Source organism: Azolla caroliniana, unplaced genomic scaffold (assembly GCF_043228905.1).
Source record: "Azolla caroliniana isolate FFs.n. ecotype wild unplaced genomic scaffold, voAzoCaro1.0.p SCAF_12, whole genome shotgun sequence".
Lineage (NCBI taxonomy): Eukaryota > Viridiplantae > Streptophyta > Polypodiopsida > Salviniales > Salviniaceae > Azolla > Azolla caroliniana.
This window is the reverse complement of record NW_028230447.1, coordinates 18,941,178-18,961,956: the sequence shown is the minus strand read 5'-3', so window position 1 is coordinate 18,961,956 and position 20,779 is coordinate 18,941,178. Positions and strand designations below refer to the sequence as shown.

The following is a 20,779-nucleotide window of genomic DNA, read 5'->3' as shown; positions in this document are numbered from 1 at the left end:
ACTACTTGGCTTCGTTGTGGCCCTAGCCTCTTGTCACTGGCACTATCTAGTCCCTCCCGCGCCTCGCGTGTATAGCACTTCGAGATACTGTCGACTGTTTTTATGTTGCCCACATATTGTCAACGAGCCCTTGAAAGAGTTGTAGTGCGAGCAATTCATACATGGTTAGTTTGCGTCCTCATTTTTGTAGATGATATGCACGAGAGGGTTTCGAGCAAGTAAAGCGTTAACAATCGATTGCCCGTTCCGTCTTTTCGTGGTTGTTGATCGGGGGTACCCGACCTTCGACTTTGGCACAACCTGGCTTTGCCTAGGCTCGGACGCTACCTGGGCTTCACCATGGTTGTGGCCCCGGACTCTGTCTCTATCTGGGCAAAGCCAGGGCTGTGGCCCTAGCCTCTATCTCTGTCTGGCACTGCTTGGTTCCGCCCGTGCCCGTGTTTTTGTCTTCCTTTATGTTGTGTGTGTGTTTGTGTGTGTGTGGGGGCGAGGGGTATATTTGGAGATTTTGGAAAACTACGACAAAGGGTAGGGTTGTATATGTATTTTTTGTTTTTAATACATAAAAAAAAACATAATATTCGATTCCGCCTGCACTCTGCGTGTATCTTTCTCTGTTTCTCTCGACACAAAGATTTTTTTCTGCAGGAAAAATCAAAACCAAAAAACCAAAGAAGCCATGTCTGGAGCTTCCCCTGTCCCTAGACGCGAGCAATTCAAAACTGCAGGTAATATCTGATGCTCGTATTCTCATTCTTTTCTGATTTATTCATGCTTAGCCTGTGGAGAGTGGCAGATAGAGATAGAGAGGTCATGACAAGCAGTCTATCTAACCCTATGTATTATCGTGAGATTGTAAATTTTTTTTGTTTTATTTCGCCTTTCTGCAAGAATTTTGGTTGGAGCCATGGGGTACGTGATTAAACATCAATGATATATGTTGAAAACAGCTTTTCACTAAGTGAGGCTGGAAATATATAAAGGATTAGAGAAAATTTTCGTTTCTCTTACATGCTTGATTATGAATGTGGTTTGGTCTATTCCATCGTAACCGTTACTGCAACTTTTTGTTAAGAAAGGTACACGGATTTATGAACACAAAGTAACTGGTTTCAGTAGGGAATATTGCGAGTCAAAGAAGGCGGCAGCAGGCCATCACTATAGGTAAAGAACGGAGAGATGCTGTTGTTCGGGCAAAGCGTATGCGAAGAGCTGATGATATCGATGATGAAGGCATGCTGGATAATGAAGATATATGTGTGTCTAAGCAGGAAGTTTCTGATAAGGCCCTTGATGAAGATACAGTCCGTGCTGTAGAAGACCTAAAGTCAGTGTTTTCTATAAGGTATTATATACCACACCAATGAATGCTTATCAAATATCTAGCACCATTTTGATTGATTGCCTGTTTATGGGCTTTACATTCTTTACTACTTAGTGCAAAGATTCCGTCACAGAAGAGGATAGAGACATTGAGGAAGTTGAGGCGATTGTTATCATATAGTGCAAGGCCACCAGTGAATGCAGCAGTCCAAGCAGGAGTTGTTCCTGTGCTCATAAAGTGTCTAGATTTTGGTTCTAGTGATGAGCAGGTATGTGTAAAGTGATGGTTCATGTTATTGAAGACATGTAAACAATGGATGGTCTAAAATTGCTAATGCTTGTGTTCATATAGCTTGTTGAGGCTGCATGGTGTTTGACTAATATCGCATCAGGTGACTCAGAGCACACCTTAGCAATCATGCCGGCGCTACCACTTCTCATTGCACATTTGGGAGGCAAGTTTTGGTTTATTTGTGCGTGTGTGGGATGAGAGAGAAAGAAAGAAAGATATATTAATTTCAATTAGAGGCTGAAATTGGCCTTTGAGTCAAATCATGATCACAAATATGGGTGAATTCTATCCATACCGAGACAAAAGTAGAAGCTCTTTCCAAAATTTCATTAAAATCCATGATTATGATCTTAATGCACGAGGTGTCTTTATAATCAGTAATTATACTGGTAACTGGATCATGGTTTAACAATCATGAGGGGCATAACCACTATGCATGGGATCGATGGCTGTGAGAGGACATGGTATCCAATTTTTCCTGGTATAGTGGAGTGAGACTATGATGGAGATCTCAAATCACACCTGTCTGTACATGAGCTGATCGGACACGCAAGCAATCTGTAACAAATAAGCATGACCAGAGTAGGTAGAGTGGGCAAGGCAGCTAAGGGACATAGGTGTAAACCCAAGGCTAGACTAGGTAAGGTAGGACAAGAGTACAAGGAAAAGAAATGTATTCAAAGTACAGGAAGGAGTACAAGGGAATGAAATGTATTTAAGGCAGGACAAGAGTTACAAAGAAAGGAAATGCATTCGATAATTGGTGTTGATTTCGTGGAGGTCAATCATATTTGAAAACTCCTTTTATACATTCCAAATCCATGACTCACTAGGAGTAATAAGAGCATAGAATAGAATAGATTAAATTTTATTATCATCCACGAGGAGGCAAAATTTGACTTGTGGGGCCAAATAAACGTACTATCTTGCAGGCAATTACTTCCTAAGCAGGATGTTATTATTCTGCATTGGGGCCAACATTTGCAATGTGCCCAATTTTGATATTTTGGCATCTTGCGACTTCATCCTTAGTGCCTTTAATAATCTATCCTCGATGATTACATACTTCATAGCATTGCGAGAGAGCTCCAATAGATCTTTTACTCCCTATATTTGATTCCATTTCATAATGTCAAGCATCCTATCAGTCGTAGGATTTTTCTCTTATTAGTGTTTTGTACCTTGCATCCTATGTTCCAAGCCTGTTTTGGCAATTTGTGATTGAGTGAATTTTGTGATTTACTTGTATATTCTTTGCATGGCTACTCTATGGGTCAAGCACATGTTTCTAAAACACGACAAGACAGGATGGTGCGGATATAACTCCCAATTGATAATTTTTTGAATTTTATCTATTTCATTCCATGCACTAAGTGAGATAATGTCACCCCACACTTCCACTCCATAAATAAACACTTGAACCACCGTTGTATTGAATAACATAAGTCTCACTTCCCATCCTCGATTATAACTTTGGTTGCATTGATTCTCAAACATATAATAACTATTCCAACCCGTTTGAAGTCTAGACCCATAGCATACATTGCACCTATTTGGCAATGGGACATTAATGCCAAGATATTCTAAGCTTTGCACGACTTGTATACATTCTCCCATGTATGTGGAAGTGGGGTAGTGTCTTGGTTGTATTGCCTTTATTGCCATCGCTTTTGTTTTGTCCATGTTAATAGGTAGCTTACCGATTTCACAGAATGTTTCCAATACATCAAGTAAGTGTTTCATACCATCCAAAGTATATGAGAATAACAAAATATCATTGACTTATAGGAGTATAAAAATAAGCTCTTGCATGAGTTTTTGGCTATTTAATTCTTCTTCTTTTGCAGCCTTGTTTATTGTTTTTCTTCTATTTTATTGATGCATAGACCAAACAGTGTGGGAGAGAGTGGATACACTTGCCTCCATAATTACTTTGTGTAACCAAATGATCGACAATTGAACGTTTTGGTCTAAAGCCTAGTTGACAAGTGCTTGTTTTCTGATGATGCTCAGCCCATGAGCTAATATTTTGTTCCATGATAGTGCCATATAATGTGGCCATAACTAAGCTAACCATGATAGTTCGATAGTTGGGTGCCAATGTTTTTACTCCGTTATGTATTGGTTTAATCCAATTCATGACCCAATCTTCCAGAAAACCTTGCCTGATTGCATGATCCATAATAGTTGCTAGCCATTGGTGAGTTTGTGGCATTGTCGTTTAAGAGCTCACTTTAAACGATAGATTAGATCCGCCTCATTAAACAAAATGAGAGTGCTGCCTCTATTTGTTTAAGTGAGAAAAATGGGAAAGGGCTCACTTATCATTAAAGTTGCATCCACTGCTTTGCCATTAAACATTTCTTGTCCCTCTATGAACATCTTCAGTACACAGAAATGCATTATATGGTGTTTGCATACTCAATGTCATATGCTTATGTACGTTGTACATATTATTCCATCTCTTCATTGGTGAACTCAACAATTATATCTTCCTTTTTTCCCTTGAATTGTCTCTTTGCAAACTTCAATCGGAGTTTAAAGATTTCCATTCTTCCTTTCTTGCATTTGATAATATTGAGGGGAGATAGATAGATACATTTATCATCGTCGGAGGTCAAATATGACCTATGAGACCAAAAATATTACATTTCATGTAATACATGTGAAAGTGAATAGTGACTCTCGATGTTCAAGAACTTCACTAATGAATGTTACAATCAAACATGCACATTGTGGTTGTTTGAGAAATTCATGCAAGGATTGGGTTTGGTCGAAGATGTGTAGAAAGCATGGTCGAATATGATCAAAGGCAAAGCATTGTATCAAAGTGTGATACTCAAAATCTTGAACTTGTTTAGGGCAAAGTATTCATAGTCAACCACTCTCATCACTTGTGTCCCAACGTCCCGTTTCACAATACAATGCATGTGAGCTAAGTCGCATGCAAGCAATGGTTCGAATGGCAAACACTGGGATGGGCTCTAACATGTATCGATGTGTACGGTTTCCCCATTTTAGGAAGAATATGGTTTTATAATGAGGTGCACACATGTAGTATAATGTGTGAAGCGTGAGCCTCCACATTTTATCCCATGTCATGATACATTGGTGTTGCAAAAAGGCCTCATTTACAGAGGAATCTAGTGATGCATCATGAAGCAAATGTGTTGCATCCCATTGGGGGTTGAAAGAAAGAAAGAAAGATATATTAACGTCTTTTAAGAGGCCAAAATGGCCTATAAGACCACATAAGAGATTACATCTTAAGTGTTGTCTCGTTTTTGAGAACAAATCCAAATAAAATAAATATTACATAGTAAATATAAAAGTAGATAAGATGAAAAGAAGAGAAACGAGGGAATCTGGTTTTTGGCACATGTGAGATTCTCAAGTTAGGTATATTGTAGCTTTTGTCTTCGAAAGATCTCTATCATAGGTCGATCCAGAATGGAAATGTCTCCGAAGCGAGAGAGAGAGAGAGAGAGAGAGAGAGAGAGAGAGAGAGAGAGAGAGAGAGAGAGAGAGAATTGCAGAAAGAAGTGCGGCCCCAGTAGCAGAGCAGTGTGCCTGGGCAGTTGGAAATGTAGCTGGTGAAGGAGAACAAACAAGGGATATCTTAATTTCACAAGGAGCATTGATTCCATTAGGCAGGTTGTTAATCTCCAATAAACCTGGCCTAGCAAAGACTGCTGCATGGGCATTATCTAACCTCATCAAGGTAACTCACATGTATAGCCAATTATCAGATTGAGTAAGTAATTAGTAGGAATTCCTTCATATTTCTATTTTAATAATGAATGGACAGTAAGGAGAAATAACATAATATGGTTTTTAGATGCTTTACTGTTGAATAGTGGAAATCCAAGTTTTTTTAACAAACTGTCTAATACCTTTCACAAGGCTGAGGCCCTGAATGGCCCTAGAAACCATGACTATCTGGGCAAAATGATGAGTGCAGCAGGACTGGAAGGTGGTTCAAAATGAAACCTACAGCTGGGTTTTGAAAAGAATGAGCTGTCAATTATGCATTAGGGAAATGAACAAGGTGTATGGGATTTTTCTAGAGGCAATTTTTTTCCCAAAACTAGGCAAACCCAAGAGGGTGAGCAATGTGTCCCACTTTCTTCTATAAGCATATGATATCATTATTAGCCTGAATATGCTTAAATTGTAAAATCTCTAGTTGTATTCACCTTTGCAGTATGAGTTTGGTTGACATAATTAGGGTCACAAAGTGTCTTTTCTCTGAACAAAATTCAGAGGCACGCATTCTGTTTCAGGGACCGAATCCAAAAGCTGCAATGGAACTTTTAAAGCTAGATGGTTTACCACAAGCCCTCACTCATCATATCGCAAAAGGGTACCAAATATTCTTTCATTATTTTAACTTGTATATTTAAGTTCAGAGGCTTTCTCCTTTACTTTTTGTTGCTGCCATATGCATGAGGAGGTATATAGAGAGGTAGGGTGCATTGTGCAGCATTGTGTATCTGAAGGCATGTAATTGAATATTTGATCATAGAGAAGAATAATCACCATTGTTTGTGTTTTTTCCTATTTAGGGATGAGGATCTTGCAGTGGAGGTTGCATGGGTGGTAGTATACCTTACGTCATTAGTCGATACAAAATCCAAAATATTAATTAAATCTGGTCTCCTTCCACCACTCATTAGTCAGCTATCAACATCACAAAAGTTATCATTGTTGACTCCAGTTAGGAATACTGTCCAAGCTCCTCAGGGATTACTTTTACACAATGAATATTCTAAAATTTAAAATTTATTTTCTTGTGGAGTTTATTTCATAATGTTCCACAGGTCCTTAGAAGTATTGGGAACTTTGTGGCGGGCGATAATAGCAACACAGAGGCGTTGTTTGATGCAGCAACAGGAAATCCAGGTACCTAACATTCTTCACCTTTGAAATGTGTACTAATCGTTATGATGGCTATTCATTGTAGTAATATCTGAGCTGAGCCTTGCAAGTAAATAATAGGGGCAAATACCAAAATACCAGTAATTGTTGGCATATTTACCTGAATACCTGGAAATCTCTAAATTTACGAGAATATCCCTCTAGTCTTACATCGAAATGCGCTGGTATTTTATTAGAACTTAATAGTATTCTGGTATACACCCAACGAGTGGAGGATGGTTCTGGTGTTTGCTCCTACGATCTAACATCATTCTTCACCGTTTAAACATGTTTTCATCTTTATGAAAGCTATTCATTGTAGTAATATTTGAGCTGAGCCTTGCAAGTAAAAGATATAGGGGAAAATTCCAAAATACCACTAACGTTTTGACATATTTACCAAAATACCTGAAAGTTTCTAAAAGCTATTAGAATACCCCACTATAGCCTTACATAGGGATATCTGGCATTTTCAAGAACTTAACCCAACAAGTGGGGAATGGTTCTGATGTTTGCTCCTGCTATTTACTTACAAAGATTGTTTTGGTATTTTCCTGTTAGTAATGCGATTATGCGCACCATAATATTGATCCTTTAGTTTTTGGAATGTGGGCATGCCACACCATTGAGTCTCTATGCATGTGATTAACTACTTGTATTTGTAATGTAGGTGGAATCCTCGAAAGTCTATCCCGTTGCCTACAAAGTGAACACCGTACTCTACAGAAGGTCTTTGCCTAGAAACTTTAACATCACATATTAGTTTAGGTCTCACGTTTTTGTTTTGTTTCATATTTTCGTTTCAGGAAGCTGCATGGGTTATTTCAAACATTGTTGCTGGTTCTTTGCAACATAAACAGTTAGTGTTCTGTAGTGCTATATTGCCAGCCTTGCTTCACTTGTTGGCAACATCAACATTTGATGTGAGGAAAGAAGCTGCTTATGCCCTTGGAAATCTGTGTGTTATGCCTGCGGGAGAATCAAAGGTGCCTCATCCTATAATGGATCACTTGACAATCCTTCTAGAGAGAGGATGTTTGCCAGGATTCATTAACCTTGTCAAGTCTCCTGATGTGGAAGCATCACGACTGGGATTACAATTTCTAGAGCTGGTAAATATTACTATTCAAAGTTTGAACTGTCATATATTAAGTAAATTTCAGTTTATTTGTGTACGTGATTGTCTCTATATACATACATACAAGCACGCATGCATACCTGCTGTGTCTGTATACATACATGCATGACTGTATGCGTGGATGCACACATCTATCCATCCATGCACACATACAGAGATAAAGACTGTACTTTGACAGGTAATGAGGGCATTGCCAAATGGTCAAGGTCCAAAGCTAGTGGAGAAAGAGGATGGCCTTGCTGCATTGGAGGTCTTGGAGTTCCATGAAAATGAAGAGCTGAAAAATATGACAAATGAACTACTAGACAAATATTATGGCGAGGACTATGGCTTAGAAGAAGAGTATGGACCTGGCATTAGAGAGGTGGTACAAGGAGGTGAAGACTATCCCTCATGGAGAAAAGGCTGGGTAGTGAATTCATAGCCCATAAATGTCAGAACACATACATGAGTTTGATCTGAAGTAGTTACTTTGCTTATATCTTTCCATATGCTAGAAATCATGATTATTTTGTATCATTATGATATTCATGGATGATAGTGGGAAAGTGTACTAAACTTCTTTGATTGTTTCTACATGAAAATTTCAAAGAGTGGATGGCAAGTGTGAAATACTATCACCTCAGGATATAAATAATCTATACATTCTGTAAATGAGGGTGTAGTAGCGTTTTCCTTGTGTATCACGGAACCTAAGATATACTTCTGGTGTAAATTTTTTTTTCTCAAAATGTTTGCCATCTTCTGTATTGCATGACAGTTTATCTTTAAAAAGCTTGGAGGTTCCATAATTTTTTGAAGTCTTGATGCCAATGCTATATTTCTTGCATGTATCCTTGCTATAGCTCTTAGCTAAAGGTATGAAGTTAGTTGTGTTACATAATGTGGATCCAACCAAGTATTTATGGTTCATGGTACTAATTATAGTGTTATTTCCATTTTCACATCAGTATATATGTTCTATACGTAATTTAAAGGGAGGTTGTAGTTCTCATCTTGTATGTTACGGAACTCAACTTATGCTTCTGCTGAAAAAGTGTCGCGTTATGTGCTTAAAATGACGAGTATGTTCTGTATTATACATTGAAAAGTTTTCTTTAAGGTCAGATTCTTTTTGCCAACACTATGTTTCTTGCATTATCTTTGCTTTAGCTACCAGCTAACGATATGTATCATATAATTTGTAATGCTACTGTTATGATGATATTCGCTATTTCTATTCTCACATGAACATGTGATTGCCAAAAGTGAAAACACAAAGTTTCACTTCTGCTGTGAGTACAATCTGTTTTTATTTGCCCCAGAGGTAGATTCTATATTCTGTGGAGTCTTGATGCCAAACTTACTTTCTTGCATTAGCTCCAAGCTAGGTCAAGTTAATGCTTCACATAGTATGAATCCAACTTAGTATTTTGTCTCATCGTATTACATACGAAGATTCTTGCATTTATCCTCCTAGATAGGAGTGTGTATGGAGCTACAGCTTACCATATTTATGATCCAAGAAAGTAGCCTATGGTTTATGGTCATATGTCTAGAGATACTGATGTTTACATATAGCTAGGGGGTTGTATTGAATTAATGCATTGAATCAGTCTATCGTTCATGTACTATTTATGAGCTGATATCTTGGCTATTTTGTTCCCAAACAATTCTCTTGTTTACAAGATTAAAACATGCAACCTTACAGTACTTACAGTATACAAGTGAGTACCAAGTACACCGCGTTATGAAATAAAGACATCTTAAAGATGGATAGGTTTATACATTTCAGAGCTACTTTCTTTGAATACAATCAATTGAGAGCATTCTTGCTCAGTCCAATCATATAAGGTTTCAATCAAATAAAAGGTATGGTTTCCAACTAGGTCTATGCGTTAGTATTACATACAGAGCCAATGCTTTGGAAACAACAAGATACATAGTCCAGATTATCATTCTGATCTGCCGCTTAACAGATGACCATTGGTTTGACGGGTATTGTATGAGTTGCAGCTGGAGCATTTATGACCAATAACATGAAAGGGAACCTCTGAATTGGCACTACAATCATTACATAGTATCCAAACCTGCAAATTTAAATGAAAAAAATGCATATGATTCATGGCTGTTCATTCCCTAACAGGTATACACACAAATCAAAATAGATCAATGTGAGAGTGGCCGAGTGATGTACCAATTTATTTTGGTACACTTCAGGCATCGGTGTTGCAGCGATCTGTGAAATTTCGAATAATGCAATCAATAATCACCTTGTTCTTTACTACTCCAAGGTGTACCTTGAAAATGATAAAATCTCCACTAAATGAAAATAGGATGAAGTTTAAATAGCAAATACCTCCTGATCTAGCTGTTCCCACACTTCAGACATATCACAAAGAGATTTGGAGCAAATTGGACAAGTATATCTGTTACAAATTCAGTGTCACGTACAACATTAACACCAAACTTGATCAAACACAACATAAAGACTTATGTACTAATGCCCTTCATAGAAATAACTTACTGTAAATGTGCGCACATCTCTTCTAAGCATTCACAATGCATTGTGTGACCACATGGCATGACAGCAATACTTTTCAAAGAATCAAAAAGATACTGCCATCCAAGACATCAGCACATATGTCAGTATATTAGAGAATGAACATAAGGCTTTTCATGATTGTGATAGAAAAAATGTTTATCCATACATATACCTCAAAGCAGACTGGACAGTTATGCTGCATTGAGTTCTCTACGCATTGATGTTTATTCTGTAATTGTGTGGAATAGCAACAGCCTAAAACATAATTTCGAATATGGTAAGTTACATTTAATACATAGTGAAAGAAGCTTGGAATATGTTAAGCGATGAAGGACCTACCACAGCGCTCACAATGGAAATAATTCTCCTTGCCGCCAATCCTGATACAGAATCAAATAATAATTACAGATATTTGTGTAAAGTAGATACAAACAATCACAACATATCTAGCACATGTTATTCTTTAGAAAAAAAGAGCAGAAAATCGAAAGATTTACCTACAAAGGCCACAAGCATCACAATGGAACTGCTCCTTTGAAATCTGCAAAACAAAGATCCACAGAACTTAGTCAAGTGGGTGAGCTGGAGAGATATAACAATCAACAGCCACATATCACCACCAATGATTCATGAAGAGCCATAAAGATTGTAGTAAATACAGTAAAAGTATTTTTATTCTACATAAGCTAGGTGTCTTTTCTTTTTCTATCTTATTATCAGATATTATACCAAAATCTCAACTTCTTTGGTCTTGCTGGTACTTTTGGCCTTTTCAAGAAGTTATTATAACATATAAGAACATTTCATTTCATTATTCTCTGCAAACTTGCGGAAAATCTATGATTATACACACAAGCGAATAGGTATAGCATAAAGGAGTTACATCATCATCGAAGAATTTGCACTTGCCACAGAAGTACTCCCCCATACAGACTCCGCAGTTTTTGCATGTTTGTTGAACCTAGGAAACAGAAAGTTAAAGTTCCGCTTATATATACTCTGGGAGTGAGTGAATTATGCAGCCAATTGTGTATGTTAATACACATGACAGAGATGACACCTGAAATAGAGATTATATGTGCAGTCTTGAAAATTATGTAAGAGAGGGACAAAACTTCACTTACATTCTGTTCAGTGTTGCAGAGAGAACAAATAACCTGAAAACGAGCTTTAGAACCTTGTATTAGCATGTATCTCTAAAGGATTCCATAGCCATATATGAGATAAAAACATGTATATAGAGAGAGAGATATAAATGTCTATAGAGGCCGAAATCAGCCTATTAGACAGATCATGATTACAAATTATAGTGAATTCACATCATCAATACTAACACAAAAAAGCTCTAGGTTTCCTAAAATTTCATGATCATGGTTTCAATGCATGTGCTGCAATGATTTTTCAGATGTTTAGAGAGAGAGAGAGAGAGAGAGGGAGATGCTTACCTTCTCAACTTTGTGGCGATGGATTTCATGGCGACTGGCGGTGTCTTTCTCTTTGGCCTGATTAGAGCAAAACAGAGTAAGGCGGATTGAAATGACCCATGTAGGCAACATACATGCATATACACATGCCTTTGGTACGCATGCATTTATTTATACACACATACATTTCCATATGAAAACAGCTACATCTACGTATTTTCACAAATATGTATGTATGTATGTATGTATGTATGTATGTATGTATGCATAACAATCAATTTCTATGGTTATGGGGATAGCAGAAGAGTCATCAAACCTTTGCTTCATTGTGGCAATGGCGGCAATTGAAAACTTCATCGCAGCAGGGTGCGCGGATCTTGCACCTCCTTCGATAGTGAGAACAACTGAAAAAAAAGAAAGAGAAAAGAAAAGGAGTAAATTCAAAACACAAGAAAAAAACGACAGAAACTTACCAGAAAATCTCTCATGACAAAACCCTAATTCTAATTAAAGAAGAGGGGAAGAAAACCCAGATACAAATATGTACAGATGGAAAGAAGAAAACCCAGACGGCACAGAACACCAATGAGGAATCCCCCTCCCTTCCCCTGAAAAGAACAGAAAACCCTAAAAATCGAGAAACAGTTGAATGGGCGCGCGAGACAAACCCGTGTTGCATTCTTCCTCTGTCACGATTCGATTTGAGATCAATCAGCTCGTCCATTGGAAGGAGATCAAGGAATTAAAACAACAAAAACAGGGGATGGGCTATATAAAATATACCCACAAAGAGAGAGAGAGAGAGAGAGAGAGAGAGAGAGAGAGAGAGAGAGAGAGAGAGAGAGAGAGAGAGAGAGAGAGAGAGAGAGAGAGAGAGAATCGGAGGTTCAAAGGTCGTTGATGGTGGCCATAGCTGCTTGGGTGGGTGTATATATGTCTGCCAAATTTCAATAGAAGGCTCTGCTCTCTATTTCCTTCTCTATCTTTAGAGACACTTCTCTCTTCTTTCTCTCTTCTCTCTCCCTCCCTCTCTCTCTCTCTCTCTCTATATGTCTATGTGTTTCCTTCTCTATCTTTAGAGACACTTCTCTCTTCTCTCTCTCTCTCTCTCTATGTCTATGTGTATGTCTCTTTGTTTCCTTCTCTATCTTTAGAAACACTTCTCTCTTCTCTCTCCCTTCTCTCTCTCTCTATGTCTATGTGTGTCTCTGTGTTTCCTTCTCTATCTTTAGAGACACTTCTCTCTCTCTTCTCTCTCTCTCTATGTCTATGTGTGTCTCTGTGTTTCCTTCTCTATCTTTAGAGACACTTCTCTCTCTTCTCTCTCCCTTCTCTTTCTCTCTCTATGTCTCTCTCTCTCATTGGGCATAACCAACCAACCAACTTACTTGACCATGTCTCTGCCTCCATCATGATGACCATGTGTGTATGTGTGTGTGTGCGTGCGTGTGTGCGTGTGTGTGCACGTGTGCGTGTATGGAATCAGACTCATCCAGAACAACACTCCGAGCTCGACCTCGTCACTCACCATGCTAGCTAGTATGTCCCTCCACTGGCCCGTGCAAATCATCGTGCAACCCCATAGTTTGGTGAGAGATGAGGTTGAAAGTATGTAGCAAATCGATGGATAATACGATGGAAGTTGCTTGCTTGCTTTGCTTGCGAGGAAGAACCCAATGTGCTGGATGAACCTGCTGCTTCACTAGCGCAATCAAGACGATTAATGTTGCTTATCGGCTATGGTAAAGTGAGACAATGCTTTGCCTTGTTTGACCTCGGATCCTTCCCATACATTAATGGTCCTTCCCTACGCCCCCATCGGATCAAGTTTGATATGATCATGTCCAGTGTTGACTTTCGCCATCATGCTTGTATTTGTTTTGCATGATCAATTATGCATGTTTGTCACCATTTCCCAACATTCTCGTTCCCATCATCAATCAATCTTGTCATCCATATTCCCCTTGCCTTTCCTGCACCTCATGTTTTGATCTCTGACCGATCTGGTTAGCGAGATCATCTAATAGCGTATGCACTCGATAGAGCGGTAGAAAGAGATGCATGACATGAGGAGACGAGCTTATTGATGGGTAATACAAGGTAATGATGATGAGCCTATTGGTAAGTAATAAAAATGACCAATAGATGTAGGAGGGAGACAATGCTTAACATATGGAAATGTTTCAAACTAATTGATGTGGCGGGGAAACTATAACAATGCATGCACGGTGAGACATACCTTGAACTCAATCCACATTCATTTCATTATGAAATGTTAGCGAATGTATGGCCATGTTTGCATCTTGTGGACCGCGGCTTCTTGTTCACAAATTGTGTGCGCTTGATATTTTATCCATCCAATGTTAAATTTAACGATAACCAACTTGTCTAATTCAACATTTATGTCGGCACATTTTCTATTGACTTTGCCTCTCTCATGTTGATTTAATGATGGATCCACGTTTGTCCCATTTATTTTTAGTTAGTTCTCTTTCTATATATACACACAAAATGACGTTTCAACAATGGTTTCGTTAGAAACTCAAACTACAATGTTTGTAGATTGATTCATATCCAAAGGTGAAGTCTAGCCTTCTTCCTTAACTTGCTTATACATGTTTTGAAATTTTCTACATTTTTGGAGAAACTAAGCCTAACCATTTCTCTTCCATTTTCCAAGTCCAAAATATTCGAAAGTGAAGGTTATTATGAGAGCAATTGAGGCTAGTAGACGCATGAAGCCAAGTGTTCTTCTTTTACAAACCAACAATAATCTATAACCACAAGAAAAGAAAAGAAAAACACTCACACCATGTTACGATACGGCATGTATGTTAGAGCATGACATTGAATATGTTTTACAACTTGAGGTTACATTTGTTTGATGCTCATAAAAACATGTCGTTGATCGAAAGAAGTGGATTGTAAAGGCCTATGTTTGGTTGGCCATCAAGGCTTTGCATGTAGAAATGGTCTCCTTTATTAGTGCCTTTCTCGATGCTTTAAGTGAGTGATTGATCCCATAATTGTATTTTGATAGTTAAAGGTGCTCTTGATATATTTCTGAAATGACTATTTCAAGTTCGAGTGCCCTCCCATGTTTTGTGAAATAGTGAATGGATACAACAACATCCTTACATTTACTTAAGACAAGAAAATCTTAACTCAAAAAACACATCATGTGCCTTCAAATGCAAGACAAAACATGAATTAATAAACAACACACTTAATAACAAGACAAAAATGGATGATACATAAAATTGCTAGGCATAAAATAACAAGTTTATGGTAGATTTACATACTAAATTTTGAATTATCTTTTCGTGGAATATTCTTTAAACGCATAGATAGAAAGAACAAATTGAAGAACCAGGTGCACGGTAAAGTTGCAGAGTTCATTGGTATCACGTTGTAAAGGAATTATGAAGTACTTGGAAGTTTTAGTATGAATATTGAAAATCAACGCAACCACAACGATATTCATGGATGGCAAGTGAAACTAATATTATATAATCCATGGTAACTTGAGGCTTGCTTTATGGAGTAGAAGTGTGGAGTGTTAGTATCTCTCCTAATGCATGGAATGAGGTTGAGAAGGTTCAAAATATGCTTTTAAGGATACAATTTGGAGTTAAATCTTGGAAACATGTGTTTGACCAATAGAGGTGTTGGCATTATAAAGAGTATATAGATGCATTATAAATGTCAAGAATATGCCACATTGCGTAAAATGTTGGATGTAAACTACAAATCACGAGAGCAAAATTCTCTCACATGCTTGGGTGGGTGAAATAAATAAATGGTTCAAAAGATTGTGGGTGGAAGATCTCTTAGAGCTTTTTGAGCAATGTTATGTGATATGTAGTTGTTGAGGAAAAGTTAACAAACCTACTAAGGTAGAAGTGGGAAGATGCTAAAAGGACAAAATTAGAACATTACATTGGAAACATCAACCGTGAATGTTGGGTTCAGTGTAAGGCAAGAATGCCTATTGATTGTATTCAAACTTATCTGATTACTAACATGAGTATTAACTCTCATAGGGCCCTCACCACTCCGTTGCATTGGATCATACATGTTAGGTATTGGAGTTGCATTATGGCATCAAAATGAATAAAATATAAAGGCATGCAAGGTATGCAAGGAAGGACACAAGTTTATTATACTCAAGAATAATGAACAATTTTCAACTTAGATTATACTCAAGAGGAAACTTAACAATAATAGAACCAATATAAGCTATATTAAGTTAAATGGGTGTTTAAACCTAGATGATGCACTATCAATGAGAGCCAACAAAATACACAAAAACTAAGACAGAGTGAGGTACCACTCTTCAGTGCTTTTCTTATACAGTTCTCCAACAAAGTTAGTGTGGAATTTGAATTCAAAAGACACTTCCAGATTCTCACACTTTTCTTAAAGACCTACTCTAACTATATATGTACATAGTAATTCATTGATATGGCAAAGAAGAAACTAAATGGGATGAGGCCCACACTACAAAGCTAACCTACAATTGTTTGGTTCTCATACATTGACAATGATAACAACACGAGGGTGACATCAATGATCACGACAATTCCAAAACCCCTAGGGTCCCAAATGTACTTCCTAATAGTCACACTAACCTCAATATCACTACTAACACTAACAGAATGCATAGTACCCCCCCATATCCCACAAATGCCCTTTTTGCCCCGCACTTCCACATCCACTAATCATAACGTCCGCTATCCATCCTTACACATCTCATGCATTAGTTTATCATCAACACTCTTCATAATATAATCTCTTGATGAATCATTCCCCGACTCATCTTTGTCTTCAACCATCGTCAACTACAACCATGCAACACTTACAATCTGAACATTTCCTCCATTACTTCAACATAGGTCATTTTCTCGACTAAATGATTGCCCATTTCTAGCTTGGTTGCATCCTCCAGAGTCCACACATATATTGTTGAGAAACAAGCTCAACAAAAGGTATGTGATGCTTATTGAGAAGTAAGATATTCTATAGTAGCTATTAGGAAATTAGCTACTAGTGGATATATAAGTAAAACAACTATTTAGCTACTCACAACTATTAGATGCATATATAAGTCACTTATAGCTTAGGTAAAAAAGGAGTAGTAGTTGTAAGAGTGAGAGAACAGAAAAACAGAAAATTGACGAGAGTGAGTTGAGCTCTGCGTTTAATGAAATAGAAGAAGCCTTTTGGGTTTGCTACAGAGGTAAGTCTCCTTCCCCTTCCTTTTCTGTCTTGAGCACACTAAACGATCCAACACATCACGATCTGTTGCGCACAAAAAAGAGCCGGAGCGCCTTCGTAACATGGTATTAGAGTAGAGTTGCACGTAAAGAGGAACAATACAGATCTGAGAAGTTTGTTTCTGGTTGCTGTTTTGAATCAGAAAGTTATATGTGAAGTTAAGCGTAGCAAAAGCCCTAATTTGAAAGAGAGAATGGTTGCTGAGAATGGAAGCAAAATAGTCACAGAAAAGTTGGACAAAAACAATTTCCCTGCGTGGAAATTTAGAATGACAAATTTCCTGATGGGAAAAGGATACTGGGATTACATTGAAGGAGACCTAGAAGAGGCTCCAAAGTTCCCTGAAGAAAATGCAACTGCTGCACAGATTAAAGCATTTAAGGAATGGAATCAAGGGGCAAGGAAAGTATTGCATTGACTCTCGCTTAACATCTCAGATTCGATGCTTGGACACATACAAGATGCTATGCTTCCAAAAGAAGCTTGGGACGGTTTGGTAAAATTGTTTGCAGTGAACACAAAGGCTAGAAAGCTTCAATTGAAGATTGAGCTAAATACCTTGGAAAAAGGTAAGATGTCAATTAATGAGTATGCTTTGAAAATAAAGAGCATATGTGAATCACTTGCTTCTATTAATGTGAAGGTAGAAGATGATGATAAGGTGGAAATATGCTTAAGAGGCTTAGGACATCAATATAAAAGCTTCAAAACATCTATTCTCACAAGGGTTAGCATCCTAAGTTTCAATGCTTGTAGTGGAAGAAAGAAATCAGATGGATGATGTAAACAAAGGAAACTCTGAGACTGAGGGGCAAGCCCTCTACAATAGAGCTGGAAGAGGCCGAGGACGAGGCCATGAAAGATTTGGTTTAGCTAGAACCAACATCAATTTGAGGACAACAAGCTATAAGTGGAAGAAACAACATCAGAGGCAGGGGGAGCAATCGAGGTAGAGGTAAGAAAACCTATTTGAATGATGATGGCTGTTGGTATTGTGGAAAACCTGATCATACACAGGCTGAATGCTATAAAAAGCAAAATGATGAAAAAAGAGGGAAGAGACAGCAAAATAATTATGCTTCAACTAGTGAATATTGTGATAAAGATGGTGCATTTGTGATGCAACATGAAACAACAACAATGGTTGAATGTTCACAAAGATGCAATGAAGATTATATATGGTATGTAGATTCTGGGGCATCTAATCATATGACAAAACATGCAAATTGGTTTGAAAGTTTAAGAGAACCAGAGATTCCTTGTTATGTACAGACAGGTGATAACACCACTCATACAATCGAGCATGTTGGAGATATCCCATTGTGGGAAGAAAAAGGAAAAACGAAGTATATGCTGAATGTTATGCACGTGCCAAACCTTGCAAAAAATCTGATTTCTGTTGGATAGATAGTAAAGCAAGGAATGCAAATTAAGTTTAAGCAAAGTGGGTGCTTTATAGAGAACCATGGAAAGCTTATTGCAAAAAGAAAACGCCAAGGAAGAATTGTCACGGACACACCAAGTGCGGACTAAGACGGAGCACGGATGATGAGGCTACGATAGAGTGATGACATAATGACACATGAGCATAAAGATAGAGATGAAGATTAAGGAGAGAAGATGGGCGAAACGAGAATACTAGATTGATATGTCCATGACTGGCGTTGAATCCCCTGAAAGGGACCAAGGAGGTTACAAGTATTTTATACATGTTCCAAGATTGAATATCTCTACAATATACTCGAGAAATATCTCTAGAATATAGCTGTCTAGAATATGCCATACAATATTTCTAGAATATACTAACGACTAGAGTATTATCAATCAATTTTGAAATGTACTATATGCTAGACTATAGAATACTAAACCATTATATACAAATGCATGCTCATATCAAAATGGTTGAGCATGACATCTTCTTGATGTGAGGTTGTAGGTTCAATACTCACCAACTATGTATTTCATGTCACTGTGTCATGACATTATCCTCCCCTTTACGGTTGCTTTTTCGAAATCGTGGTGTAGGGGTGAGCGGGAAGTGGAGCATGTCATTGTGTCGTGACATTAATGTTTGTGCTAGATGTGGATATGCCTAAAAAGATTACAACCATGTTTGCAGAAGGAATGAGTGTAATCTCAGATGTGGAAATGTGACATAAAAGAATCGGTCACATAAGTATGCAAACCTTGAAAAATATGTTGAGGAAAAATGCAGTGGTTGGATTGCCTAAGTTGAAAGATTGTGAGATGAGCAAAATATGTGAAGCATGCCAATATGGAAAGCAAAACAGGTTGCCTTTCCTTGATAAAAGACATGCAACCAAAAATTTGTTGGATTTGGTATATATACAGATGTATGGGGACCAACAAAAAATGCATCAATTAGTGGTTGCAGGTTCCATGTAACTTTTATTGATGATTGCTCAAGGAAAACATGGGTTTACTTCATGAAAGAGAAAAGTGAAGTATTTGATTGCTTTCGTAAGTTCAAATGCATGGTAGAAAAGCAGGTTGGAACTAGAATAAAATGTTTAAGATTTGATGGAGGAGGAGAATACTTCTCAAATGAGTTTTCTGATTTTCTATGCAATCAAGGAATAAGGAGAGAATTTACATGTAGATATACCCCACAACAAAATGGAGTTGCTGAGAGAAAAAATAGAACTCTGGTGAACATAGCAAGAACCATGATGATTGAAAAAAATATGCCATTGTATTATTGGGTAGAAGCTGTAAACACAACAAACTTTATTCTAAATAGATGTATAACATCTGGAGTACATGAAGTAACTCCTGAAGAATGTTTCTATGGAAGGAAACCTAGTTTAGGACACTTACAAGTGTTTGGATGCAAGGCAGGTACCTACTTAAGTGAGAAGTAAGCTTGATCCAAAAGCTGAAAAATGTATTTTTGTTGGATATTTAGAGGAACAAAAAGGGTATAGATGCTATAACCCTTTGACAGAGAAGATTGTGGTAAGTCGGGATGTAATATTTGACGAGTTGGGCAGCTGGTACAACCCAAAACAAAATGTAGAAACTGATGAAGACAAGGATAAATCTGAAAATGTAAGAGATAACCACAGAGATGGAAACAATGTTGGACAGCAAAGTTCAACATCAATAGAATGTACAGGACCATTAAAAAACTTTGGTAGTAAATTTGATTCAAATGCATGGAGTAGAAAACATTCAGGACATAAAAAATATGATGATAAAAAGGGAAAACAGAAAATGCCAGAATATGAAATGCTTGATGATGGGTCTAGAAACATGGAAGATGTAGATTTAGATACATCATTGGATAATGAGCTTGGTATAGGAGCCTTGAAAATCCTTGGTATGGAAAAGGCAATGAAAGATGCAAGTCAGAAACTGAGAAGATCAGATAGAGAGAAAAAAACAGTTGAAAGATTTGGTTATGATACATACATGGCTATGCATTATGCATATATGTCTAAAGTGGTACAAATCCTTGATCCAAATAATTTTGATGAAGCAAAATCTGATAAGAAATGGGTGAATGCAATGCAAGAAGAAATAGATGCATTGGCTGAAAACAAAACATGGGATTTAGTGAAGTTACAAAAAAGAAAAAATTGTTGTAGGTTGCAAATGGGTCTACAAAACAAAGCATGATTCAAATGGGAATGTAAGTAGACATAAAGCAAGACTTGTGGCAAAGGGATATGCTTGAATTGATTATGATGAAACTTTTGCACCGGTTGCAAAGATGGCAACATTGAGGACACTACTTGTTGTGAGTGCAGCCAAAAGATGGTTTCTGCACCATATAGATGTAAAAAATGCTTTTTTACATGGAAACTTGGAAGAAGAAGTGTATATGTGTCAACCACTAGGTTTTGAAGATAAGAAGCATCCAG

At 37.5% G+C, this 20,779-nt stretch overlaps 2 protein-coding genes across 4 annotated transcripts; one reads left to right on the top strand and one right to left on the bottom strand.

Moving 5' to 3' along the window:
* The first annotated feature begins 614 nt into the window (after nt 1–614).
* On the top strand, nt 615–8,422 carry LOC147857362 (importin subunit alpha-9). Of its 3 annotated transcripts, none has more exons than XM_087328823.1 (11): nt 615–728; nt 1,120–1,345; nt 1,439–1,592; nt 1,676–1,778; nt 5,152–5,336; nt 5,899–5,978; nt 6,181–6,331; nt 6,436–6,517; nt 7,203–7,261; nt 7,339–7,644; nt 7,849–8,422. In XM_087328823.1, exons 1-11 carry the CDS (start codon nt 680–682, stop codon nt 8,092–8,094), a joined length of 1,641 nt encoding a protein of 546 aa, XP_087184949.1. In that variant the 5' UTR covers nt 615–679; the 3' UTR covers nt 8,095–8,422. The 3 variants fall into 3 exon arrangements, with proteins under 3 accessions (XP_087184949.1, XP_087184947.1, XP_087184948.1); XM_087328821.1 differs by having other exon boundaries at nt 1,117–1,345; XM_087328822.1 differs by having other exon boundaries at nt 1,117–1,345; nt 1,676–1,782; nt 5,156–5,336.
* A 975-nt stretch (nt 8,423–9,397) lies between these two features.
* On the bottom strand, nt 9,398–12,530 carry LOC147857361 (E3 ubiquitin-protein ligase RZFP34-like). The gene is made up of 12 exons (XM_087328824.1): nt 12,287–12,530; nt 11,935–12,022; nt 11,640–11,696; nt 11,319–11,351; nt 11,078–11,155; nt 10,692–10,735; nt 10,534–10,574; nt 10,367–10,449; nt 10,177–10,268; nt 10,009–10,078; nt 9,847–9,888; nt 9,398–9,739 (listed from the first exon to the last, which is right to left on the bottom strand). Exons 1-12 carry the CDS (start codon nt 12,340–12,342, stop codon nt 9,605–9,607), a joined length of 819 nt encoding a protein of 272 aa, XP_087184950.1. The 5' UTR covers nt 12,343–12,530; the 3' UTR covers nt 9,398–9,604.
* Nucleotides 12,531–20,779: the final 8,249 nt, after the last annotated feature.

Bases quoted from the DNA above. Each gene is read 5' to 3' on its own strand.
- LOC147857362 (XM_087328821.1), top strand. From the start codon at position 680: ATGTCTGGAGCTTCCCCTGTCCCTAGACGCGAGCAATTCAAAACTGCA. The intron at 1,779-5,151 runs GCAAGTTTTGGT...AGAGAATTGCAG, and splicing joins TCTCATTGCACATTTGGGAG to AAAGAAGTGCGGCCCCAGTA. The intron at 5,979-6,180 runs GTACCAAATATT...TTTCCTATTTAG, and splicing joins ACTCATCATATCGCAAAAGG to GGATGAGGATCTTGCAGTGG.
- LOC147857361 (XM_087328824.1), bottom strand. From the start codon at position 12,342: ATGGACGAGCTGATTGATCTCAAATCGAATCGTGACAGAGGAAGAATG. The intron at 10,450-10,533 runs GTAGGTCCTTCA...ATTATGTTTTAG, and splicing joins TTTCCATTGTGAGCGCTGTG to GCTGTTGCTATTCCACACAA. The intron at 10,269-10,366 runs GTATATGTATGG...CTTGGATGGCAG, and splicing joins ACTGTCCAGTCTGCTTTGAG to TATCTTTTTGATTCTTTGAA.